At 49.8% G+C, this 26,876-nt stretch overlaps 1 protein-coding gene across 3 annotated transcripts in view; it reads left to right on the forward strand.

Moving 5' to 3' along the window:
• Nucleotides 1–26,876, forward strand: part of RIPOR1 (RHO family interacting cell polarization regulator 1) — a 1,634,668-nt gene that overhangs the window by 1,544,295 nt on the left and 63,497 nt on the right. For all 3 annotated transcript variants that reach the window (XM_078671049.1, XM_078671050.1, XM_078671048.1), the window contains exon 21: nucleotides 6,792–6,882. In XM_078671049.1, the coding sequence (XP_078527175.1) occupies nucleotides 6,792–6,882 (91 nt within the window). The remainder of the gene's footprint in view (nucleotides 1–6,791; nucleotides 6,883–26,876) is intronic.

A 26,876-nucleotide genomic window follows, 5' to 3' on the forward strand; every position in this document is an offset into this window, starting at 1 on the left:
TTTTATTCTGTCTGGGTTTATCGCCAGCGTCATGATGTAATCAATCCTCGAGAGACTGTTGTGTACCCCGGAATGGAATGTATATTGATGATCAGTGGGGTGCCTACTTCTCCAAACGTCAGTGAGTCCCATTGCGTCAATAAAGTCCCTTAATGCCTGGCTGGACCCAGTTGTATTTCTAGATGGTTTGAGATCCATTGTGGCGTCTATCACTGCGTTAAAATCCCCGCCCATGATTAGTTCCCCTTCCGGAAGTCCCATTAGAAATTTACCCAAATCCTGAAAAGCTACCTGATGGAGTGCAGGGAGAATATATACTGACACCATGTTGAACATCTTGCCCTCCCACTGACATGACACTGCAGCAAAGCGTCCTTGTTCATCTGTCCATGTCCCCTTCAGTACCAAGGGAGAGCCTTTGTGTATCAGTATCCCAACTCCCCGGGAGCCGGACGTAAATTCTGCATGTGCCACCATTTTAAATCCCCAGCCGTCCAATGCTTTACATGTCAACCCTACTAATTGCGTCTCTTGCAATAACGCCATTGTGGGCCCTTTGCGTTTGAGATATTGAAGGACCAGTCCCCTCTTAATCTTATCTCCCAACCCGTTTACGTTCCAAGTTATGATCGATAGGGGAGGCCCTGGCAGCTGTGACATTAGGGGGTTAGTGCCTTGCATCTCAAGTCCTGTCGTAGTATGAGCCATAGGTAATTGCAACATCATTGTGTGTGTCGGAGTATTGATGTATTCCGTGTGTGTGTGTGTACTCTGTGTAGTTGTCAGCAATCTTCCATGGAGAGACTGTGGAACAATAAACCTGTAACATAGCCCAGCAAACTCCCAGTTTCCCGAGATCTGTACCCCCCACCCTGCCTCCTTGCCCGTCGGATCCAAAACAGCCCACCACCCCAACTGAGCAGAGTGCTTAAAGTCCCCAACATACTGCATTACTCGTGGGGGTGAGTCTTGCGCGATCAGCACAAAGCCCCCCCCATCTGATACTGCCTGTACAGTGCTGCTTTTAGTTCGGTAGGTCCTACCTGAGGGAGCCTCCCCCCCCAATCCCGACATCTTACTTCAATCTTGTGTCTCAGTTTCTGCTCTTATTGTTCCAGTTCGACCCCCTTTCAACGCCCAGCCATGGGCCGTGCCGAGGATTCCATTTTCGTGCTTCAGAGCAGTATACGTTGGTATGGTTTTGTGGTTTGTGCTCCTTAGATGTCCAAGATCTAAAGTTCGCCGTGCAGCGCCATCTCTCTGCTGTCCATATGTCTCCTCAGCGATTATTCTGTGCCGTGTCTCGGTTCCTGGGTCCTCTGGCTGGCCTCCAGCCATCTAGCCAGTCTCTGCTTCCCCTGGTGTCTCGAAGAACCATGTCTTTCCTTCCGATTCTACTCGTAGCTTTGCTGGAAAGAGCATAGAATATTTCAGTTCTCTGATGCGTAGTTCCTTCGTGACCTCTGTGAAACTTCGCCTTTGTTGTGTGACTGCCGCCGTGTAGTGGGTAGAAGGTAATTTCAGAGTTGACGATTTTTATCGGTGGGGCAATGCTTGCGCCCTGCAAAATGAGGTCGCGATCCTGAAAGTTGAAGATGCGCGCCAGAATTGGACGCGGCGGTGCCCCCGGATGCGGTTTGCCCCCTGGCACTCGGTGAGCCCGTTCAACCGAAAAATAGTCGGACAGCCCTCTCGGCTGCAGCTGGTTCTGGATGAGATCCTCTACAAAAATATCTAGAGCTGGGCCCCCTGTTTTCTCTGGCACACCAACTAGGCGTATATTATTGCGCCGGGATCGACCTTCTTGATCATTGAGCTTGGCCTTCATCAATTTGTTATCTTCTTCTAACTTCTGTACTTTTTGCCTCCGCTCTGCAGTGTCTGCTGAAAGCCCCGTCGTCGTTTTTTCAACGTCTACCAAGCGGTCTGACGTTTTCGCGAAATCTGCCCGCATAAGGGAGATGTCTGTGGAGATTGTGCCCATTGATGTCTGCATTGTTCTCAGGGCCGCCATTACATCCTGGAGGGTCACCTTTCCGGCGTCATCAGGTTTTTCGGTCTGTCGGGCCGTTGTTTGCGTCGTGTCTCCCTTGGGGTTCTCTGGCGGATCCTTAGTGTAGGCATACTTGTCCAATGATGTGGTTTTCTTAATCGAAACCTGGCTTCATGATGGATCTTTGCCTGATGTGCTCGCTGCACTGTCTGACTACTTTACTCTGTTTGGTATTAATGGACCCCATAAAATAGGCGGTGGCATTACCATCGTCGTTAAGAAATTCCACAAATGTAGAATTCCTAACTGTGAAGCTATGCTCTTCTCCATTCCTTTCTCCACCAAATTCATCTTTTCAGATGCTCTTATTTATTGCCCCCCTGGGCCTTCTAACTATTGGGGTGCAGCTCTCGCTGACTCACTGCCCCCCCCCCCCCCCATATTCTTTGGGTGGCAAATTTCCCTGTGCTTGGTGACCCCAACTTTCATCTTGAGCATTCCAATAATGAACCGGCATTAGCTCTCATAGAAGACTTGAAGACTCTTAACCTCCAGCTTATTAACTTTTCACCTACTCACTCAGTGGGGTACCTCTTGGAACCTATTTTTTCCAATCTGTCTTACTTGTCTGCTGCACTTCCTATTCAACTCAGCTGGTCTGATTACTTTGCTGTTCCTTTTATCATTAACTCTGTCCTGGTTCCTCTTACTTGACCTACTTTTACTCCAAAATCCAGGAATTGGTCCAAACTTGATATGCCGGCGTTAAATGAGCGCCTCTTAAGATCAATCCCTTGCCTTATTTCTCAACCCGACTTTGATAACATTTCTATGCATCACTGGCTTGCAGAGGCTTTTGACCCTATCCTTCCCCTAACAGCCAAACCTCAACCCAGACTACATCCTCCCGCTCCCTGGTTTACTGACTCCCTCAAACAAGATTAAAAACATTGCAAAGTTTTAGAAAGACAATGTTGGAAACACTATGCACCAGAGGCTAAGTTATTTTACCTGACAATACTGAAAAAATACCATGCTCTGTGTAGATCAGCTTGCTCTACTTTCTTTACGGAAAGGATTACAAATTACCAACACTGCCAAATAACCAATTTAAGGTTGTGAAACAACTTTCGGCAGCTAGTACTTTTCTGCCTTCTCCTTCACACTTGTTGCATCAGTGCAACAAGCTAGCATCATTTTTTCTTAATAAAGTAGAGTCTATTCATCACCAGCTTGATTTAGAATCTTCCCATCAAGGCAATTTGACCTTCATTGCTGCCTCTCATGCGGACCAGGCTGATACACTCCATCAGGCTACCTCTTCTGACATGACTCTACAAATCAGGGCCTGGCTCCCTCTAGACCTGGTCACTATTCAATCTTTGCTGGGAACTATCAAATACTGCTCCCCACTTGACCCTCTTCCTCCATCCAAGCTCATACTTCTGACGAGTCAATTCTTAGTGTATGTCTTAATCTTCTCAACACCTCTTTAAGCTCTGGTCTAGTTCCTCAGAACTGGAAACACACTCTGATGCTCCCCCTATTGAAAAAGATCCATCTTGAACCTTTCTGTTGGTCTAGTTATTGTCCTATTTCCCTCCTTTCTGTTTTCTCTAAAGTCCTGGAAAGGCACATTAACTCCCAACTCTCCTCACACGTGGCTACTCACAATCTATTTCATCCGTCACAATCTGGCTTTCGATCTGGCTACAGCGCCGAATTAGCTCTGCTTGGGGTCACTGAATATCTCAGGCAGTAGCTTGATTGTGGTGGCACACCTGCTCTCATTTTACTGGATCTGAGCTCTGCAGTTGATTAAGTCTCACATTCCATCTTGGCTGATCGTCTTGAAGCCTCAGGCATTGCAGGTGTGGATTTGAAGTGGCTGATCTCTTTTTTAAAAGATCGCTCGTTCCAAGTCTTCTCACATACCACTAAATCAAATTCAGTAACTCAAACTTCAGGAGTACCCCAGGGCTCAATTTTAAGCCCTCTTCTTTTTAATCTCTACATTCGCCCTCTAGCGGACATTGCAGAGAAGTCGGAACAGACTATTTTCTCTTATGCAGATGATACCCTGATCATCTTCTCTCTTTCAGCTGCTCAGCATCAGGACTCTTTGTTGGTCCAGCTCGGATGGAGCAATATCTCTCTGTGGATGTCCAGAAACGCCTTGAAGCTGAAAATTCTAAAACTGAGGTCCACATTCTGGGTAACAACCCCGAACTTTGGGGCATTACCCATAGACCTAACACTCTGGGACCGCTACCTGTTCCGGTCCCTAAAGGTAAAAACCTGGGTTTTACTATTGACAACAACCTCTCTCTGGGAGCCCAGGTGTCTGGGGTCTCCGTGACCTGCTTTGCGGCTCTCAAGTGGCAAAAAAAAAATCCTCTGGTTAATTCCACCTGCTGCCCAGAGAACAGTAATGCAGGCGCTGGTGGTTTCCGGACTTGACTATGGCAATGTTTTGTACCTGGGCGCTGATAAAGCCTCTGTCCATCACCTACAGCTCATTCAAAATGATGCCGCCCGCCTTCTTTTCTGGCTGCCTCGAAACGCCTCTGTATCACCGTTGCTCCATCAACTCCATTGGCAGAAGGTGAACAAACGTGTCAAGTTTAAGGCCCTTTGCTATATGTTCCAGACCTAACATGGTAGGGTGCCCCCTACATACAAAGTCTGGTCAAACCTTACGTTCAACAGCTGAGATCAGCGAGCCTCTCTCTGTTTTATGTTCCCAGAGTCCATCTCTCTCATATGAGATGCCGCTCGTTCACTTATCTTGGCCCCATACTGTGGAACTCTCTTCTGTTACAACTTAGGTCGCGTCATTCGCTTTTAGTCTTCCATAAGAGATTAAAGACCTTCCTTTACAACTCAGCATAACTTTTCTGTGCTCCTTCTGCAATGTGTGACTTGCGTATTGTCCTGCTTAGCACCGGGAAACCCTGTTGGGTAGCTGTGCACTTTATACATCTATAAATAAAAACGAAATAAATTAGATCCATGTGTTCTAGTCGGTTCCCCTGGAGGGGCTGGTAAGATTTTCTGAGCAGCCTGCTTTGGCAGCATTCAATCATCTAGTCACCTTTTTCGTGACAGAATGCAGTGTAAATTATATAATTGGTGTCCTCTCATAGGGTTTGGGGGGTGGTGTGGGAGATTCAGGCCCTCTATTCCTGTTTCCTTCATTCTGATTTTCAAATTTATACGCTCCTCCCATTGGCTGAGCCGCAACCAAGTGAGATGGTCTGAGACGCATTGGGTGACCTGCAAAGGCATGGAGCACCCTCTCTGTCCCAGGTTCCATCAGGCCATTGGCGTGTGCAAACTCCATTACCTTCCCAGTGTTATTTGAGGGCTGCACTGCTTGCATTAGAGCCACTATCCCCCATGTCACAGTAGAGGGCTCCCGTTGGATCCCGCTGTGTTTTAAAACAAGCAAGAAAGGGATGGCCTTCACCCCACCCTCAAATTTACGGGGCAATCATCCCACCTTATTGAGCAAGAAACCTACCATTCAGTTTGCTAATTATGCCCAAAAAGGCTTGTTAGAACCCCGTTGCTGCCCTATTGCATTTCAGGCTGTGGTTGCTTCTTCTGCCAGTACTCCAGGAGCCCGACACCTGGCCCTCCAGGCAGACCCCAGCTCACTGGGGGGATGAGCCCAACTGTCAGGTGCCTAGTGTTTTCTCTGTGAATGTATGACGTTACTATGCATACTAACACCACGTGTACCATTACGATGCAAGTATTACTACGCTAGTACACCTGCAACGACCTAAGGCATACACTTGGTAAAAGTGTGTAAGGTAAGTAACACTACCCTGCCCTACCCTAAACCCTAAATCACTACTCCTGCACGACCCCCCCAACCCCGAGCCCTTGCCCATTATTAAACTCCTACTCCTGCATGACCCCCGACTCCAAATCCTTTTCTACCCTAAATCACTACCCCTGCAGGGCCCCCTGATCGTTTCCCTACCCAAAACCACTACCCTGCATGACCCCCCAAACCCCGAGCCCTTGCCCTTTATTAAACTCCTACTCCTGCACGACCCCAAATCCTTTCCTACCCTAAACTCTAAAACACTACCCCTGCATGACCCATCGACCCCCAGTTCTCTCCCTACCTTAAAACACTACTTTGCACGCCCCCATCCCCTTTTACCCTAAAACAGTAATTCCCACCCCAGGCCCAACCTCACTTACCTCTCTCTCCTTGTGATTCCTGCGGTCGTCTGAGGGCTGGTGCACATCGTTGTGAGGAAACGGAAGAGCCTCTGTTTCCTCACAAAGACGTGAATCCCCCTATATTTTTTACAACATATTTGATTTTACCATACATACCTTTACAACGAAATTCGTTGTAAAGGCATGCGTGGTAAAAGCACATGCATTGTAACAAAATGCATAGTAAAGACTACATCTGTCTTGTGCCCTAGACAGATTTATCCTTCTAGATTCAGGGTAGGTGAGAATTTGTGTGAAAAAGGGCCAAAAAGTGCATGGCTATGTGTAAAGCAGAGTGGTGGTGTGGTGCGCAGCCATAGGTGACATGCTTATGGCCCTGTATCAGATGTGTGTGTGATTCTTTAGCCCATTACCTTGAAATCAAACCAAAACTCTTGACTTTGTAACCTACCTTGAGAAACCGATTCTTGCCTTAAAATTGTCCTGAAACTAAAATAAGGACTTGGCAATGACAGTGGGCATTGAGATGCACTGGAAAGAGATCCACAATTGTAGCAGGTCTCCTTTTTTATGTTCTCTGAAAATGCTTTCCTTACAGGCCAAAGAAAGCATCGAGCAGCTGGTGTATCTATGCCAAACAGACAAGGAGGAGGTGCGATGTGCAGCAAAACACACCCTCATGCTCTTTGGTGAGTACCTACTCCACACCTGCTTAATTTTTACTGCTCCACATTCCTTCAAGGGCTTCCTCTGTAAAAATGCTGAAGTCATCTGTTAAATATGACTATGGTTCAATGCAATTTCATTGTTTAGGGTGAACATGCTAAACAATTTGACTCACTTAAGAGCCAGACTAGAGTTACCTCTTGCTTGGTGGGCCGCAGGGCAGACAGTAGCTACTTGGCCTTGACCATGGGTATTGAGGTCTTGTGCTATTGTGGTGCTGGGTTCCATCCTACTATGGCTTTGCAAACTGGGCCAAGTACACCCTTTCTTCACTAAACTCGTAAGGTAGTGAGAGTGAGTTGTCACTCGCTTCTCTGGAAGGCAGCGTGGGGGGCAAGAGTTCAGAACTCAGTAGTCAAACAACAGACACAATAATGCATTATCCAGCCTAGTGCTTATCTTAGTACTTCAATAACACAGCAACATATGAAACCTTGATAAATTAGTTGGGCTCAGCTATGGGGTTGTGATTACAGATAAGCCCATAGGTAAGGGTTTACACTCTCTATGGTGTCTTTTCCCAGTTCTGAGCTTCTTTAGTGTGCATGGGGCAAATGACCGAGTATTAGCTTAGCCATAGATTAGACACAGGTCCAGTTCACTAGGTTTCTACTCGTGCAAAGTATTTTGTAGTTCAGTTCAGCTCTGTACCTGAAATGATATTGTTTAGGTAACAGTCAATGTAGCAGAACAGGGTGTTCGAGGCATGTGGGCTGCTGAATTCATATCTGTGCATAGATCGCCACCTAGTGTTGGGTCCTGATGATTGCACTTTGTTGTCTTGGAAGAGTCTTTGGAGTATCACGAGATAGGTGACTCCTCCCTTGGACTACAGTGCGCATGGGCATCTTCTCCATCCTCAGATTGTTTTTTTCCGCCATTGGATTCGGATGCTAACTCCTATTCTCCAACTTCGGAATCGAAAACAAAACTTTTCTAAAGGCCAAAAGGCCTTCGACTTCGACGGTATTGTTCTGGCTCGGTACCTCTTCACTCGTCCACCTTTCCATCTCGACTCGGTCGTCGACGCGGGCCGTTGGGCCTTTTCGACGCCACGTGAGCCTACCGTCGATGGAAAGAATCCCGTTTAAAAGGTGCCCACAATGCCACTCCAAGTTCCCACATACTGACAAACACTCAGTATGCAACAAGTGCCTTTCCCCAGAGCATAGCGAAGGATCCTGCCCAGCCTGCGCCCAGTTCCGGTCGAAGAAAACAATACGGATCCGACTGGCCGCTAGGCAAGAAATGCAGCGACAGGCACCGGAACCGGACAACATCTTCGATGATGACCAGGAACTACCGGACGCTCCAGACTCGGACCTAGAGATCGTCACCGTCGAGGACTACTCGGACTCCGATGACGAGATCCTACCGGGTCAAATCGTGAGTACACAGCCCCCGACACCAATCAGCCCGGTACCAAAGGCTCCGGTCGAGCCATCGCCAAAAGGCCTTAGCCAAGATCCTAAAAAAGTTTTGCCAGCCCCGCCATCCGGCTCGGCTCCGAAACCGAAACCTGCTGAGACCCCCGGGCCAATTACCATCACCCCAAAGAAGATTCCAGAGCCAAAACAGGTCGTCGGCCCGAAGGGCGTCGAACCGAAAAAGGCCGTACAGCCCAAGAGCGTCGAGCCAAAGAAGACTGTCGACCACAAGAAGGCCGCTCAGCCAAAAACTGTCGACCCCAAGAAGGTAGTTGAACCGAACAAGGGCACACAGCCAAAGGGCGCCGGACCAAAGAAGGTCGCCGACCCGAACAAGCCTACTGCTCCAAAGACCGTCGACCCGGCAAAGGTCACCGACAAAAAGGGTGCCGTACCAAAGCCCGTAACCCGGCCGTAAAAACCTGCTGACCCAAAGGCAAGTGCTCCGAAGACACCAGTCGATCCGAAAAAGAACATCGACTCAGAAAAGGACACTCAACCCAAAAAACCTGCGGAGCACAAAAACGTGTCGATCCGAAAGTTCCGGTCGACCCAAAATCCCTCGTCGACCCGAAAAAAGGGCCCGAGCCGAAGAAAACACCAAAAGTCGTCGACAAACAAGGTGTTACTGACCCAAAAAAAGTCTAACACTCAACCTAGGACTGTAGAAGAAGAACTCTTCCACCCAGATCCATCAGACGACCAAGCAAAAATATATATAAATCCAGACACTGGGAAAGTTACCATCCTGCACAGGAAGAAGAGGCCACTGGACACTGGCTCTCATTCCTCGATTCCATTAAAGAAAAAGGACTTTGGGACTTCTCCCTCTAGACCCTTCATCCCTTTTCAGCCTATCATGCCTACCACACCTTTTGTTCCTTACTCTCCTTCTCACCATGGGGACAATGAGGGTGACATGGGGACGAGCCACAGCCTCAATATGACTTCCCACAAGATCCTCAACCATAAGAGGAACCATGGGAGGAGCCAACAGACCCTTACAACACCCATCCCATCCCTGATGTGCCCTCTTATCCGACTAAGCCGTCACCTACTGATGACACCATAGTCTTCAATCAACTCATAGACAGGGCAGCACAATACCATAATGTAGACATGCATAATGACCCTGTTGAAGAAGACTTTTTATTTGACACCTTCCCTACTTCAGAAAAAAGTGTCAGAACACTCCCCATGTTAAAGGGAGTTCTAAAACATCCACCTGACATATTCAAAGATACAGCCAGGGCACGGGTAATCAATCCCAGAATAGAGAAGAAGTATAGGTCAGCTCCTACAGACCCTACTTACATCAGAGGGCAGTTACCACTAGACTCACTGGTAGTGGCTAATGCACGTAAAAGGGCCAACTCCCAAACAACAGGGGAAGCGCCTCCCCCTGATAAGGAATCACAAATACTAGAGGCATCAGGCAAAAGGGTAGCAGCACAAGCCTCCAACTCTTGGAGGATTGCTAATACACAAGCCCTACTGGCTCGTTACGACAGGGCGCATTATGATCAACTAGAAAGCCTAAGGCAACACCTACCTGAGCCTTTTAAAGCACAAGCTGAGGACCTCATACAAGAGGAGGGAAAATTCATAACAAACGCCTACATCAAATGCGCGCTTGACGCAGCAGACACCGCATCTAGATCAATTAACACTAGCGTCTTACTACGCAGACATGCATGGCTGCGTATCTCAGGTTTTAAGAATGAGGTGCAATCCACCATTCTTAACCAACCAGTCAATCAGGACTTTCTATTTGGGCCTGCTGTCGACACCATTTTGGATAAAATGAAAAAAGACACAGAAACCGCAAAATCAATGGGGGCATTGCAATTTCAGCAACACAGAGGCTCCTTTCGACACTCCTCATATGGAGCAACTACACGAGAAAATACCTCGCAGACATCTGCCTCATACAAAAGTATCACACAGGGTTCCTTCAACAAGAACACAAACAGAGGAGGCTATAGGGGCAACAATAATAAGGGAAGAGGACGTGGAGGCAATAACACCAGAGCCTTCACTGCCACAAAACAGTGACTTCATCACGCTACCTCCAGACCACCTAACACCGGTCGGAGGCAGACTCCAACAGTTCCTACCTGTCTGGCACGCAATTACCACGGACAGGTGGGTGAGAGAAATTATCCAGTCTGGTTATTGCCTAGAACTGACTTCTACACCACCAAACATACCACCGAGACATCGTCCTATGTCCCCGGAACACATCACCCTGCTCCAACAAGAGGTGAAATGCATGCTGGAAAAGGGGGCCATAGAGCCAGTCCCTTTCCACCAGCAAGGGACAGGAGTATACTCCCTATACTTCCTTATTCCCAAGAAGGACGGTTCCCTCAGACCAAAATTGGACCTCAGACCCCTAAATCAATATATTCTATCAGAGCACTTCCATATGATCACACTACAGCAAGTGCTCCCGTTGCTACAACAAGGAGATTTCCTAGCAACAATAGACCTCAAAGATGCGCACTTTCACATACCCATCCATCCAGCCCACAGAAAATATCTAAGGTTCACAATAGAAGGTCAACACTACCAATTCAAGGTTTTGCCCTTCGGGGTTACCACGGCTCCAAGAGTGTTTACAAAATGCTTAGCAACAGTTGCAGCACATCTCAGAAGGCAACACATCCATGTGTACCCTTATCTGGACGATTGGCTAATACAAGCAAAATCGTACCAACAATGTGCAAAACACACGTCTCAAACGCTTCAGTTGCTACACAACCTAGGGTTCTCAATCAACTACCCAAAATCGCATCTGCAACCATCCCACACACAGCAATACCTGGGAGCCACTATAAATACCTCAGTGGCAAAGGCATATCCAAACTCAGCAAGGATAGCCAGCATGCAGATACTCATTCGCAAATTCCTGCCACAATCCTCTCTGCCAGCTCATGTCTTCATGCAGCTCATAGGCATGATGGCCTCCTGCATATTCATTGTCCCCCATGCCAGACTCCAAATGCGCCCATTACAAGAATGCCTAGCACAGCAATGGAACCAAGCTCGTGGACAACTAAAAGACCTAGTGTTGGTAGACAGTCGCGCTCACAACTCTCCGCAGTGGTGGAACCCACAAAACCTTTCCAAGGGGCGACTGTTCCAAGAGCCGGTTCCACAACTAGTACTAACAGCGGACGCATCACTGACAGGCTGGGAAGCCCATCTCCTTCAATACACAGTACAAGGGCTCTGGACAAACAAACAGAAAAAGCTGCATATCAACCAACTAGAGTTGCTAGCGATGTTCCTAGCCCTGAAAGCATTTCAGAAATACATGTACAGCAAGACGGTGTTGATCCGGACGGACAACATGACTGCAATGTACTATATCCAGAAACAGGGAGGAACGCACTCTCCACAGCTGTCCCATCTCGCACAAAGCATATGGAAGTGGGCAATTCCAAAAAACATCTTTCTACTCGCAGAACACCTTCCAGGGAAGGACAATCAGATTGCCGACCTGCTCAGCAGGCACAACCAACAAATACACGAATGGGAGATTCACCCCCAAGTTCTCCAGCCATTCTTCGAAGAGTGGGGTCACCCAGAGGTAGACCTGTTTGCCACAAAAGAAAATTCCAAATGCCAGTACTTTGCCGCCAGGTTCCCACATCCATTGTCACAGCGCAATGCGATATGGATGAACTGGTCAGGCAGATTTGCGTACGCTTTGCCCCCAGCACCGCTGATCCCACTTGTAGCATGCAAACTGGGCAACACTCACTCACACTAATCCTAGTTGCTCCCACATGGGCGAGACAACCATGGTACACAACGTTCCTGGAACTTTCAGTAGTTCCTCATTAAAGACTGCGCCTTGCTCCCCATCTTCTAACTCAGAACCATGGAGAAACAAGACACCCAGATCCCAATCAGATGAACCTGGCGATCTGGCTCCTGAGGTCTTAGAGTTCGGATACCTTAACTTGCCCCCAGACTGCATGAACATATTAGGGAAGCAAGACGACCAACCATATGAGCGTGCTATGCACCTAAATGGAAGAGATTTGTTATTTACTGCAACAATAACCAAATCAACCCATTAGACGCTTCCATACAAAGTATTATATGTTACCTGCTGCATTTACAAAGATGTAACTTAGCATACTCTTCTATATGACTACACCTTGCTGCTATAGCAGCATACCTTCAAAACAGGCAACACCTTTTACTGTTTAGAGTACCAGCAATCAAAGCCTTCATGGAGGGTTTAAAAAGGGTGATCCCTCCAAGACACCCCCCTTCCCCAGTCTGTAATTTAAATATAGTGCTTACCAGACTCATGGGACCTCCTTTCGAACCTCTACACTCATGCGAACTACAATTCTTGACGTGGAAGGTTGCATTCTTAGTTGCCATTACCTCACTCAGAAGAGTGTGCGAATTACAAGCACTAACAATTCAAGAACCTTTCATGCAGGTACATGCCAACAGGGTGGTTCTTAGAACCAACCCTAAATTCATGCCTAAAGTTGTATCCAATTTCCATATCAATCAAGCAATTGAACTGCCAGTATTCTTTCAAAATCCACAGTCAGTAGCTGAGAGAGCCTTACACACACTAGATGTAAAAAGAGCTCTACTTTATTATGTGGACAGAACTAAATCATTTTGAAAGACAAAACAACTATTTGTTGCTTTTGCACCACAACACAAAGGAAATCCTATTTCAAAGTCAGGAATAGCCAGATGGATAGTTAAATGCATTCAAATATGTTATCAAAAGGCAAAACGCACTTTAACCGTCCCCCCAAGAGCACATTCTACAAGAAAAATGGGGGCATCCATGACTTTCCTGGGAAATATTCCTCTTGAAGACATCTGTAAGGCAGCCACATGGACCACCATACACACTTTCACAAAACACTGTGTAGACGTGCAAGCGAAACAGCAAGCTGCTGTAGGCCAGGTTGTCCTCAAAACTCTTTTTCAAACTGCTGCAGCTGGCACAGGTAACCACCGCTAAAGGAGGTACTGCTATGCAGTCTATGCACAGATATGAATTCAGAAGCCCACATGCCTCGAACGGAATATGCTACTTACCAGTATGCATCTGTTCTTGGCATGTAGGGCTGCTGACATTCATATCGCCCGCCCTCCTCCCCGGTGCCTGTCGCAGCTGCAGCATTATCTTTGGCATGGCCATCTCTTACTTTACTATCTCCATCTCTGCCACAATGTCGAAAAACAATCTGAGGATGGAGAAGATGCCCATGCACACTGTACTCCAATGGAGGAGTCACCTATCTCGTGATACTTCAAAGACTCTTCCAAGACAACAAAGTGCAATCATCCGGACCCAACACTAGACGGCGATCTATGCACAGATATGAATGTCAGCAGCCCTACATGCCAAGAACAGATGCATACTGGTAAGTAGCATATTCCTTTCGCCTCTACCTCAGTTTTTCAAGTGTGAGACCCTGAAACCTGCTCATGTTGCTGTGGTCATGTGGCTTTGGGGGCATTTTTCTGACTAGAATTTTCAGTGGTGGTTTCACTTAATGTGATGTTCGGAATTTTTTAATTAATTTAACTACTGGAAATCACTCGGGCCACATTCCAGTCAATTGTTTTTCTCCAACCATGCTAGTCTATGCAGTGACTGCATTATGCAAATCAATACGGACCTAGCGCCTCATGGGATAAATCTTCTAATACGGGATAAAATGGGTGCTTGTTGCAGCCTCCAGGACAGGAGCAGATGTAGTACTCATCTGGCTGTTATGTCCTTCAGGCTGGGAACAGGATTCCACTTCAATTACACTGACAGTTCCTCCACTGGATTTACTTAGCGTCTGACAGCAGCTCCACCATGTCTCTGGCATTACAGGGGTGCCAGCCAGTATGGGGTTACTTCATGGGCCTGATTTCTGTATGTGGTCCACTGCAGTGGCCACAGTGAGAGACCAGAAAACAACACAGGTTTGCTCCATCTTCACTCTTAAGGGCAGTCAGCTACCAGCTACTTCTGGGTGTTCTGATCCTTGAGGACAAAGCTGACTTGTAGTTTCTAGGTCGTTCTTCAGAATTTAGATATAGGACCAAATTCTCTACAGTTCTAAAGTGTTTATATCTGAAAGAGACAATTAGTTATGGATTCTTCACCTTAGAATTATCCCCGGGCGTCAGACTGGACCTGGAGAATTTTTTTTCAGCAGTACCCCTGCGCGTCAGTAGGTGGTGTCGGTGGACTCGCGTTTGTCGTTGGTGTCGTGGTCACCGGAATGACGTCGCAGTATCTACTTAGACACCGCCCCTGCGAGCTGACGTCAGTCCTTTTTTTTCTGCGCCAGCCAGCGCAGATCCGGAGGGAGCAGTACCTCGAGTCACTTTGTGACTCCATTTTGTGACTTTTTGTCAACGTCTATGACTCATTTCCACTCCTAGTGCCCAAAGATGCCATCTCAGGGGACCAGCTTCAAGCCTTGTGGCCACTACAACAAGCTGATGTCGGTGACTGACCCCCCTCTTGTGTGCCTGGAGCCCCACCACGACCCAAAGTCGTGCTCCAACCGCCGGGCCATGGCCCGAAGTCTTTGCGGGAGTGGTCCCGAAAGCTTCTGGAGGCTCGCCAGCCGGCTTCGCACCGCTCGATAGGGAGGTCGTGGGACCAGTCGCGGAGCCATCACCACCATTCTTCATTAAAGTCTTTTTCTTCGGGTAAGTGGAAACACAAAAAGAAGGCACAGAAGCACCGTCACTCTTTGCGTTCTCCCGTCCATCTGCCGGCGCAACAAGGGCTGCGGAAGATAGTAATCCGGCTCTGCCTGCAGAGCCTCCCTACCTTTCCGGGAGCTGGAGCTTTCCCTGTCCAACTTCGTAGCTTTCACGAACCCCTCCATTCTATTTTTGGGCAAGCCCGACTCCACCGGCGTGCCTTCGTGCCCCGCGGACTTGGCTGGGGGCTCTAGGCCTTCGATTCCAGCTGCTTCGACTCCAATGCCACAGGGCCCCCAGGGATCCAGGTCTGGATCCGGATCGGCGCTGGTCGGCCTCGTGACACCTCCTATGGCGCCGAATTCAGTGGTGACATCTCCACCCCCTCCGATGCCGATTGTGTTCACAACCGATGTCGACCCCGGCCTCCTCCTCAATGTGAACACGGAGCTGAACCGGAGTCACGACCGGCGCCAACTGGTACTTTTGTACCCCTGGTGTTCCCTATCGCCCTGAGTGGTTACCAGAGGAGGGTGAAGAGGACTGGGAGGGGTCTGTGGACCCTCTGGCAGACCAGTTGGGAAAACCAGACTGGAGAGAGGAATTGGGTGAGGTCAGTGGTCTGGACACTTCCCCAGACTTTGTCATACTTTCTCCCCCTACCGTGGCTACGGAGGAGGGTGCGTCATACGCAATGGTGTTGTATCAGGCGGCTGAAACCTTAAACCTCAAGCTTCCTACGTTGGCGATCAGGACTAACCTCCTGACCGAGATGCTTCAACCGGCAGCGGCCTCTTGGGAGCCCTTGCTGCCGTTCAATGAGGCCCTCACGGACATCCTTTAGGGCATTTGGTCCAAGCCCAACACAGGGGTTCCTGATGATGATGTGATGATTGCCCGAAGCCACCGCCCGGCCCCAAGCGAACCCATTTTCCAACACCCCATCCATGAGAGCTTGGTGGTCCAGGCCTCCACTTCTAAGGGCTCATTCCCTACCGCACCACCTGATAGGGAATCCAAGAAGCTGGAATACCTTGGGAAGAAAATGTTTTCTTCCTCCAGCTTAGGACTGCGGTTAGTGAACACTGCATTTCTCCTGGGCCGTTACTCCCATTCTGTGTGGAATTCATTCACGCAGGTGCTACCTCAGGGCCCGAGGAGGCCTGGGCTGTGCTCTCCCATGCAGTGGCTGAAGGGAGAGACACAGCGAAGTTCGCCATACGGTGTGGGCTGGACACTGCGACTCGCTAGGCCAGAGGATTTCAACGTCAGTAGCCCACTACACTGCACCTGGCTGAGGTCCACTGGCTTTTCAGGCGATGTCCGAGCTACACTTTTGGACATGCCCTTAATGGCTGTCGCTTGTTTGGTGACAAAGCAGACAACAGACTCGGGAATTTTAAGGACTCCTGGGCTGCGGCCAGGTCCTTGGGCCTCGCTTGCACCTCTCACCCGCACTGTCTGCTTTTCGCCCCTTTCGTGGCTACGGAAGGGGTGCCCCGCCACTTTCCGTCCAGAGCCACAGGTCTGAGCAAGCTGTCTAACCTCTGCGCGGCCAGGGACATGGGACCCACCGTCTTCGGTCTGGGGGCCAGCGGGCGGGCCAGTCCACTAGTGCCCCCTCCAAGCCCTCCTAGTCCGACCTGTCAGGACTACCTTTCGCCAGTGGGTGGCAGGATTCACCATCACCTACCCCACTGGCTCACCATCACGTCCGACAGGTGGGTTTTGCAGATAGTCCAAAAGGGCTACTCCCTCCCGTTCGAGACTACCCCTCCATCCATGCCACCTCAATTTCTTCGCATGTCAGAGGATCACTTGGCCCTTCTTCAACAGAAAGTTACAGATCTCTTAGGCAAGGGAGCGATCGAGCGAGTCCCTGTCCCAGAAGTGGGGCGTGGTTGCTATTCCCACTACCTTCTGGTGCCCAAGAAGGACAAGGGCTTGCGTCCTATCTTGCATCTCAGGAACGTCAACCTCTTCTTTCGGAAGGAGATGTTCAAAATGTTGACAATGGCTCAGGTCCTGTCTACCCCTGACCTTGGAGACTGGATGGTAGCGTTGGACTCGCAGGACACTTATTTTCACATCCGAGTCCTGCCGGCCCATCGGTGTTACCTGCTGTTCACAGTAGGCCACATGCACTTTCAGTTTACTGTGTTCCCATTTGGCCTTACCAGCGCCCCTCAGCAGTTCACGAAAGGGATGGCGGTGGTCCCAGCTCATCTGTGCAGATCAGGAGTTCCAGTCTTCCCCTATCTCGATGACTGGCTGTTGAAGGCAGGCTCGCCCCAGGCTTTCGTCTCCCACCTCTAGACATCCTGCATTCGCTGGGGTTAACCATCAACATGCCGAAGTCACACCTGATCCCCTCTCATTTCACATTCAAGTGAAAAACAGAGAGGCTTTGAAGCAGCTGCTCTCCGTTTCACTGTGTTGACGGCAACCTGCCTGCACTTTTAAAGGGGATTAGAGATCCCCTTGTAGGCGGGTGCAGTAATTGACTGCACATATGACAACGGGGTGTCTGTGGGGTCCATAGGACTCTCTTTCCTTCTCCAGAGGGCTGCTATCAGGGGACGCACTGACATTGTGCCACCTTTTAGGTGGTGCACTGTCAGGAGGCGCAATGACAGTGCGCCACCTAAAAGGTAATGGCAGCCCTCTGGAGGGGCTGAAAAGGGTCCTTTGGACCCCCTAGACATTCCCTTGCAGGAGGGTGCAGTCACTCACAGCATCCACCTGAAAGGGGATCTCTCAGCCTTTCCGAAAAGTGCCGGTGGGTTGCCGTCTGTTCAGTGAAACACGGAGAGGCTGCTTCAAAGCCGCTCCATATTTCACTTTAAAGCGCTGCACACATGGCAGCACGAGTTTGCGGCTGTCCTAGGGGCAGTACATTCAACATAATACGGCGCACTCTCCTTGTTAGTGCTGAGCGCACCTTTTGAAAGGTGCCCTCAACACCAACTAGGAAAATGTGCCGTTGTATAATATGCTCCAAACAGTTTGCTTTAACAATGTCTGCGCGACTGAGAAATTATGCTTTTTAGGGTGAATCGCTCTGAAAAATGAATTTACTGCTAGATGATTATGGAAACGTTATGTATTTTTTAAGTTGTTAATGGTGAGTAAGCAAAGTTAAGAAAGTTCTGACTTTTCCTATGGTTACTAGGTCAGTGATTGTTTTAAAATGTATAATATATTGCTGGTGCCATAAGCACAAGCTTAGTGTGCCTATCGGCTAATCCAGATTGCTTGACTGCATCTTTAGGAGTTGTTGTCGCTTCTTTCAGGGAACGATGTTTGCAAACTGCAAATGGAAATATCTGATAGAGACTACTAGCCGCAGATTCCTTAACGTGTATTATCCCCAGGCGTGAAACTGGACCCGGAAAACTTTTTGCCACCGCATCCCTGCGCGCCGGGGGGATTGCATCATGCGACTCCGCCCAGGTGTAGTCCGCGTACGTGACGTCAGCGAGGTCACATAAGTCCCGCCCCTACGTCCGTTTTTTCCTGGTTCGTGCTCCGGGCCTGTTTAGGCCTTTTCCCTTCGCTGTTGCATGTGTTTGTGGGAACAGTGTGCGAATGCCTTCGGGCTTTAAGACTTGCTTGTCTTGTGAACGCCTGATGTCGGCGACGGACCCTCACCTCATTAGCATGTAGTGCTTGGGGGAACATCACAACTCCACTGATTGCAGGGCGTGCCAGCAGTTGAAGCCTAAGTCACGGCGGGATGCCAGATGAAACTTCTCTCGGCTCGCATGTCCAGATCAGCTTCATCACCTCGATCAGCTTCTGCGGAAGGTTTTCGAAGCCGCCACCGGTGACGTTGTCCTCGTCTCTCTCCTAAGCCGCTCACCTGTTGGCAAGTGTCGCAGTTTGTCCCCGAGGCCTGGTTTCCTGCCTGTGGGGGGGTGTGGGCTCTCCGCGGGTGATGCGGCCCGCGTCTCGTCCCCTAAGCCACCGTTTCCTGGTGTCGGGGCGTCGAGCCCAGATGGAGACATAAGCGGCGGCTTTGTAGGCCTCGCTGGCTTCTCCTACTCCTCCTTCCCACCCTGGGACGTCTGCGGATCCCTTGAGTTGTACGGGGCCCTCCGCGATGTTGCCGGCGGCTCCGGCGCCGGCTGGTTCGGATCCAGGCTTGGAGGATGTGCCGTTGGGGTGCGGCCCTTCGGGGGTCCCTTCATCGGACCACGGCGCCTCTGCCTCGCCACAAACTCCTGCAGGAGTCTCTGTGGTGTCACTGGAGGTCGACGGGTCTCGGGTCGCATCCCCCAGCCCCTCTCGGCCCTCTGGACAGGTGGCGATCTTGTCTGAGGCTGAGGTGACGGCGCCAGCAGCTGCTGGCCCTGGCGGTGCCACAGGGGTCGGCGGACCCCTCTCGTCCCATCATGGGTCGAGGCTGGTGGGGGACACCTCGTCCCTCCCCAGGTCCCTCTCGCCCCTCCTCGCAGGCGGATGCCTCGTCGGAGGTCGAGTCGCCCTGGTGGCGCCGTGGGGGTCGGCGCCCGCTCATGGGCTGCGGCTGGCGGGGGACTCCTTGTCACTCCCCGGGTCCCTCTCGTCCTTCCAAGCAGGTGGCTGCCTCGTCTGAGGTCGACTCGGCGCCGTTGCGGCGCCGTCCCTTAGCCACCCCGGCTCCGACCCAGCTCCGGTCTCCTGCGCCGTGTGCTGTTTCGGAGATGGGCCGGCGCGTCGTGGCTTTTTCCACAACGTCATCTAAGCCACAGGCCCCCCACTCTTCGGTCCCTCTTCTGTCTTTCTGGACCTGGCCCTTCCCCACTCCGCTTGGCTTGGGGGACGGCCACCTTAGCTTGCAGCCGTCGTCTAAGGAGGAGCCGCTTTCGGAGCCCTACAGAGGCGGGTGCGGCCTTCGCTTGCGCTGTTTCCCCGGCTGTGGGGATTTTGCACATGGGTGGTCCAGCTGCCCATATCCCCGCGGATCCTCTTCTGGAAGTTCTCCACCAGGGCTCTGGTGGTAGGGATCTGTTGCTTCCTTTCGAAGGTTCTCTCCATTCTTCTCTATTGGGGACTTTGGGGTTGTCCCTCCACGGGGGATCCCGTGCCCCAACACCTTCTGTACCGTCACCTGCCGGCACCGCGTGACCCGGAGTGTCTTTCCCTCCACCCCTCTGCCAGAAGCCCCCTTTTGCAGACTGCCTTTCCCTCCCTGCCGCTGCTGTTGTCTCCCCCGTCACGGGAGGCCTGCTGGTTGGACTCTTGGGGACGCAATATGATCGCTTCGACCAGTGCGGCTCTGCGGGACCTTTAACACTCTATGTGTCTTGGCTAGGGCCACTTCTTGCTTGTGGGACTCGGCGGAGTCCCTTAGGGTCTGCCACCTCTCAGGAGGGTGCTGGTGTTGATTTGCGGCACCATGCGTTAGATGGTCGGGACCTGGCGGCGTTTATTCTGCGCTCTGCTCTGGACATCTTGGAGGTGCTTGGTCGTGCCATGGCTTCTTCGGTTGCCCTTTGCCGCCATGCTTGGCTTGTGTGTTCCCAGAGAATGTTCGGGAACGGCTGGTAGACCTTCCCTTCGATAGCAATTCTGTGTTTCATGCCCCTGCAGACTCGGCCATCCAGATGTTATTGGCGGGGCTTCGGCCTCCTCCTCCTCCCTCTTCTCCCCCTCAGTGACCTGTGAGTTGATCAGATTTTTTGGGAATGTTCTTTCGTTGGGGCGGGTCGCCCCACTTGTGTGATCTGTGTGCTCTTGCACATTTGAGTCCTCTTTGGGGGACTGAGGTTCTGTTGGCCGCTGGCCGGCCCTTCTTTGCTGTGTGTTTTTGCTTTTGGTTATCTACACCAGGTTCGTCTTGAGATTAGGACTTCTGGTTTCTCTTTGGCTGCTTCACAAGCCTTCTGCGGTGTTTTCTCGGCGGTCCTTTCTGTGGGGTAGTGGTAGCTGTTACATAGCTTGTTCTATGCTTGGGGGCTGTGGTCTTCTTCGGCCCTCTGCTCTCCATAAAGTTAAAGTATGTTGCAGGTGCAATTCTTTTATTGTTGGCTTGAATGCCTTGGGTGGCCCTCTCCGGGGTCGCTGTGCTGTTCGCCTGGTCTGGCCTGCTGTCTGCGGCCCGACGTCATGGCTCTTGTTCCGCTTCTTTTGGGTCGCGTGTGTGGCTTCCTCCCTGATGTGTGTCAGGGCCCTTATTCGCCTTCCTGCTCCCTGTCTTAGGCTGGCGTCTGACTTGCACGAGTGCATTGTCCTGTGGTGTTCTCTGCCTCTCCTTCCTGAGTGCTGAGATGGATTCATGTCCTTCCTTTTTTGGATACAGCCTGCCCGGTTCTTCCTGGGTGCCCAGGGACTCCTCTTTCTGCCTCCCCCTCCTTTATTGCTGTCGGTGCCGTTCTTTCTGGTCTATTGCCTTCTGGGTGTGGTAGACTCAGCTGCCCTCTTCGCGGGGTGTGTTCCCGGTGGGGTGACTTGCATTCGTTCTACCTCGTCTCCTTGGAGTCTCTAGATTGATCTTCTTCCTCGGTCCTCCTCTTCCTTGCCTTGGCCCTAGATGGAGGTTCTTTTGCCTTGTATCAGCGCGGGGCGCTTTGGCCCCCTCTTGCCTGCCCTTGTTTCCTCTGCTGAGTATGAACGGGGTACCTCTTCTTTTATTCTTCCCACATCTCCTTTGGGGTCGGTGGTTATAGATTTTAGGGGTTCCCCTTGCCTGGGGGGACAGGGCTCTTCTCCCTGGCCGTTTGACTCGTCCCCTGTGGGACCCTCTTTTGTGTCCAGGCTGGTGGGGTCCTCTCGCAGACCCTCCTTCCCATTGGGTATGGCTAGGGTATCTATTCTACGTTAAGAAATCTGCGGCTAGTAGTCTCTATTAGATGTATGAGTTACTTACCTTCGGTAATGATGTATCTGGTAGAGACAATTCTAGCCGCAGATTCCTTCACGGCCCGCCCTTCCTCCCCGTTCTGCGAGGTCCTTTGGCTTGGTCTTCTGCATTCGCCTTCCTGTGGATGGCTCTGTCTTCAGTGAGTGCGTTCTGTCACTCTTTCTGTCAGGGTGTTCGTCCAGTTACTTAGCTCTTTTTCCTCCCCTTTTTACACGTTGGAGGGTGGGTTTCTACGTGCTTCTGTGCCCTTCTGCTCTGGTTGTTCCCGGTTGGGGCCTACCTTTACCCTTGCCCCCTCCTTTACCTCATCCCCTTCTTACTGAGGGTACTGGGTCCTCTGCTATCCTCTAGGTTAAGGTCTTTGGCTGTGCCTCTGCCCTTTGTTCCTTATGGGGAGTTGTCACATTGTGTGGTGGGGTTGCCTTGGGGCGGGATTGTTCCTTGTTTGTCCTGGACTGGTTCCCCTTCATTGTTATTGGTTGGGGTTGTAGTCCTGCTACATGTTGTCATGTCATTTTCTATATATATGTTCCCTGTCTCCAGGGGGGGCTATCTCCGTACTGGCAGGGTTGCTGCTCAGGGCTGTGCTCTGTTCTCTATCTTTTCCCCTGCCTTTGGGTACTGCAGTGCTTGGCACTGTTCTTTATGGTGTTATTCATCATCATTCCTTCTTCCCAAATTTCCTGTTCTTTCGTACACTGTTGCCATACTGACACAGTTTTGTCTGGTGGCTCCGCGTTGTGGCTCGAAAAGTTCTCCGAAGAAAACTGATGTTGGCGCGCCGGGGTTGGACTTGTCACCTCGCTGATGTCACGTACGCTGACTACGCCTGGGCGGAGTCACGTGATGCCGTCCCCCCCTCGCGCAGGGATGCTGTGGCAAAAGGTTTTCAGGGTCCAGTCCCACGCCTGGGGATAATTCTACGTTAGGAAATCTGCGGCTAGAATCGTCTCTACCAGATACATCGTTACCGAAGGTGAGTAACTCGTACGTTTCTTCCTCAGATCCACAAATAGCAGCTGGCGCACATGTATCTTCCCTACTGCTAGGTAAAGCTATATAACTTATTTGTAAAAATGCTTACTTTAAAATCATCTTATGAGGGAAAATGCAGTTCAACTTTACACACTTGCCACCTACTTTTAACAATGACTGCAGTGAAGGTAAAGGGGCGGGCAAAAGTCCTCTAAGTGTGATGCCATAGTGCAGAGAACTAGAATATGTAGAGTCAATGAGGTGCATTAATCTGCACTTTCTTTGCACGTTCTTGCATCTCGACAGTTTATGGCTGCAAGAAGCTATGTACTGAAATTTCCAGAGTGCATTTTTAACAGCCTACTCTGAGAGAGCTGTTATTATTTGTTTAAATTGTATAGTTGAATGGGGTCAGTCCACTGCTCCACGTGTGCAGCTGCCTGTTTCCCAGTTGCTGCGCTCTCCAACGGCCAATACTTCACGCTGGTTTCCTCCTTCTGGCTGGAGCTCTCTGTGCCACTAATGGAAGTGTGTTGTAATAAAATAGCATTAGGGAGTAAAATGCAAACCATAGAACCTTTTTCTGTGCAAGGACTGTTGAAGTCAATTTTGCAAAGTTGTGGTGACTGCGTAGGAAGGAAAGGGTAGGCTTCCTTCCTCCTCCCCTGTGAACAACCCTGTAAAGTGGGCAGGTTGACAGTCCAGTTGGACCTCTCTGGGCCATGGAATGACTGGTGACATACACACTGATACTTGGTTCTCAGCCAAGGCCATGAGCAACATTGCGCCCTTTTATTCATACACTTGGGACAAGCCCAGCCTGAAGGTTGAAGTGGATACATTTTGTCATAGAGGCCGGGTGGCTCTCTGCATCACTCCCATCTTACAATCAAGAAACATAACCAAATACACAAAAAGTACATCAGCACAGAAAGTCTCTCAATCTCTTACCAGGTGCAGGGTCCGGGCACAGTTAGTACCTCTGGCTCCTGGGTACTGCATCCGGCTCCTGCCCGCCATGCTGCTCTACATCCCTGGAAGGTGCGGATGGGGACCCTGGGGACTGGTCAAGTGGCGTCCATGTAATGATCACATCATTCTCTGCTTGTTGAGGGGACACCTCCACTTTCTGCTGCGTCCTGCGTGCCTTCTGTCTTCCGGGCCACTGTTGTCGCCTCTACTTGGACTGGCTGGCACGGTGCCTCTCGGTATCTCCTTGTTCCAGGATATGCTTCTCACAACTGTCTGCCGACCACATGTCACTGTTACCATATTTTCATTGAATTGCACGACAGTCCACGCTTTGGGTTCATTGGGTGTCCTGAACTTCTACCCTGGGTGTTAATCTTTGAGAATAACTTGTGCTCCAACCTGCAGAGTTGCTAATCATGTCTGGCCTTTTCGTTTGTCTCCTGCCGCTTCTGTTGAGTTTTTTCTACATCCATTCTCGGGGACACCCACTCAGGATCTGCTGGGATGATTTCTAAAGGCTTTTGCTTGAACAGTAACCTTACGGGTCACACCCCTTAGTTGAATGTGGGGTCTGTCGGTATGCTTGGAGGAACTGGTGGAGGCAGACTTCGGCGTCTTGGTGTTGGTCCACCCCAATTCGGAGGGCTCGATTCAGTATCCTTATGAATCTCTCTGTTAGCTTTGCGGCATTGGGGAATCATTTTCCAGTCTTGGAACTCTTGCCCCTGGAAGAGGGGGCCATTATCAGACTTCACCTCCTCGGGACGACCTAGCAATGCAACGGTCTTCTCCAGTTCAGGTTGGATGCGGGAAAACGCTGTGGAGGTTACCAGTTCTGCAACAGGAAACTTGGAGTATGAGTCCATGACCACCAGGGTGCTGCATCCATCTGGGAAACATCCGAAGTCGATGCTGACCTTTGACCACGGGGTGAGACTTTGCTCTCCCGTCAGCACAGGTGCATAGATTGAGTCTTTGCCTGTTATGGTGTAGGGGTGACAGCGGCTCTGCTAGAATGGTTAGGCTCCATATGAACCTCCCACAGTATGATGCAGTTCCCAGGAAACTGCATACTTCCATTGGGCATTGTGGTATTGGTGCACTGCGGATCACCTCTGTCCGCCTCGGGTCGACCTTGAGTCCATCTCGCTAGAATACATATCCAAAAAAGTCAATCGAGTTCTGGTAGAAAGAAAAACAAATTTGGTGTAAGGTAAGGTCGCAATCTGCTAAGAGTTGGCAGGTGGCCTGCAGTCAGTGTGTTGGTGTCCTTGACAGAGGCGTTATTACTGAGTTCATTGGCTTGTTGTAAGTGGACTGTTTGTCACCTCTCATTACTCTATCATTTTGGGACTTGATTGTAACGTAGTAACAGGCAAACAAACTGTGTTTGGCATATTGGAACTGGCTCCCGTAAAGATCTAATTTTGTTAAGGCCTCCCTGGTGGGTAATGGGATTCACGATATTCCCAATTTTATGCAGAATCAATGTGATGTCTGCCATTGTTGTAGATGTTGTCTGACCCTATCTTTCTAAGAAACATGAAAGTGCCAAGTCATTTGATTAATGGCATAGATATAACACCTGATGCAACATCAGTCTGAGTCTAGTGTCTACTTATCACCATGTCAATATTAAATAGGAATAAATACAGACATATAGCCAAACCAAAATAGTGTAGTCTGAATTGACGTCCTTTCATTTTACATGTTCATAAAATGCTTCCTTGATGAACAGTATGAAGATCATCCTTGAGAATGAATGATGTTAGATTGTATAAAGGCAGGCTGGAAGGGTACTATTAAAGATGGGTATTTTCAGAGAGGGTTGTAATATGTGACGATCAAGGATAGGTAGATCAATGGATGTCGATATTTGACATATGTATATTTTTTCCTTTTTTTCAGCCCTGATGACTTCCATGTGGGGACGAAACATGTAGGCTGAGGCTGATGATCTGATATTGTATTGGTTGTTGGATTGAAAGTTTTTTGGAACAATAACTAATGTGAATAGACAAAGAAGAAAATTTACAAGAATAAACATAGCATGTTTCTACAATACAAGCTTGCCTTTGGATATGGTTCTTCATGAAACACAATAATTGATTATTATTATTATAACTCATACTTTGATGCGCCTTTCCAAGTGTTGACATTGTACTCAGGATATCATTTTGGGTGAGATGTAGAAGACTTCTGAAAACATAGGGTGGTATAGGTATTGATGGCTCAATGAACAACTAAAAGCTTAAATCAATTAATTCAGTACTACTCAGGGCAGTTTCCAATTTTTGGAATTACAAATCCCAAACTTCTATTACACCTTACTTCTTTTTTTTTATTCCTTGCAGATCAATGTCCGATACTAATTACTTGGATTACTGGGTGCAGGAAGCGTTACACGATTTTACGAGACAGAAATGTTGGCTGGTAAAATAATGTGGTACAAAAGGGGGTGGTGATGGACGGAGCATCTGAACCAATCAAACACTCACACCCAGTCAACAGATCTGGGTTTAATCCATCACCGTTCTTTAGCCGACTCTGCCACCCCAGTTCAGACATGGCCATATGCAAATCAGTCTAACCCTGTGCCTCATGGGAACAGTCCAGCGCGAACTGCCAAGCCATGCCTTCCCTGGACCGGATTCAAGCTTCCTAAGACCGGTTTCTGGCATTACAGCCGTCTTCATCCAGGCTTGCTTGAATCCAGTGGCAAAGTGAGCAAGGGACTCACGTCTGAGCATACCCTGCCAACTTATGGCGACAAAGCGGTACAAAAGGGGGTGGTGATGGACGGAGCATCTGAACCAAACAAACACTCACACCCAGTCAACAGGTCTGGCTTTAATCCATCACCATTCTTTAGCCCACTCTGCCACCCCAGTTCAGACATGGCCATATGCAAATCAGTCTGACCCTGTGCCTCATGGGAACAGTCCAGCCCGAACTGCCAAGCCATGCCTTCCCTGGACCGGATTTAAGCTTCCTAAGACCGGTTTCTGGCATTACAGCCGTCTTCAGCCAGGCT

Source organism: Lissotriton helveticus, chromosome 12 (genome assembly GCF_964261635.1).
Source record: "Lissotriton helveticus chromosome 12, aLisHel1.1, whole genome shotgun sequence".
Classification (NCBI taxonomy): domain Eukaryota; kingdom Metazoa; phylum Chordata; class Amphibia; order Caudata; family Salamandridae; genus Lissotriton; species Lissotriton helveticus.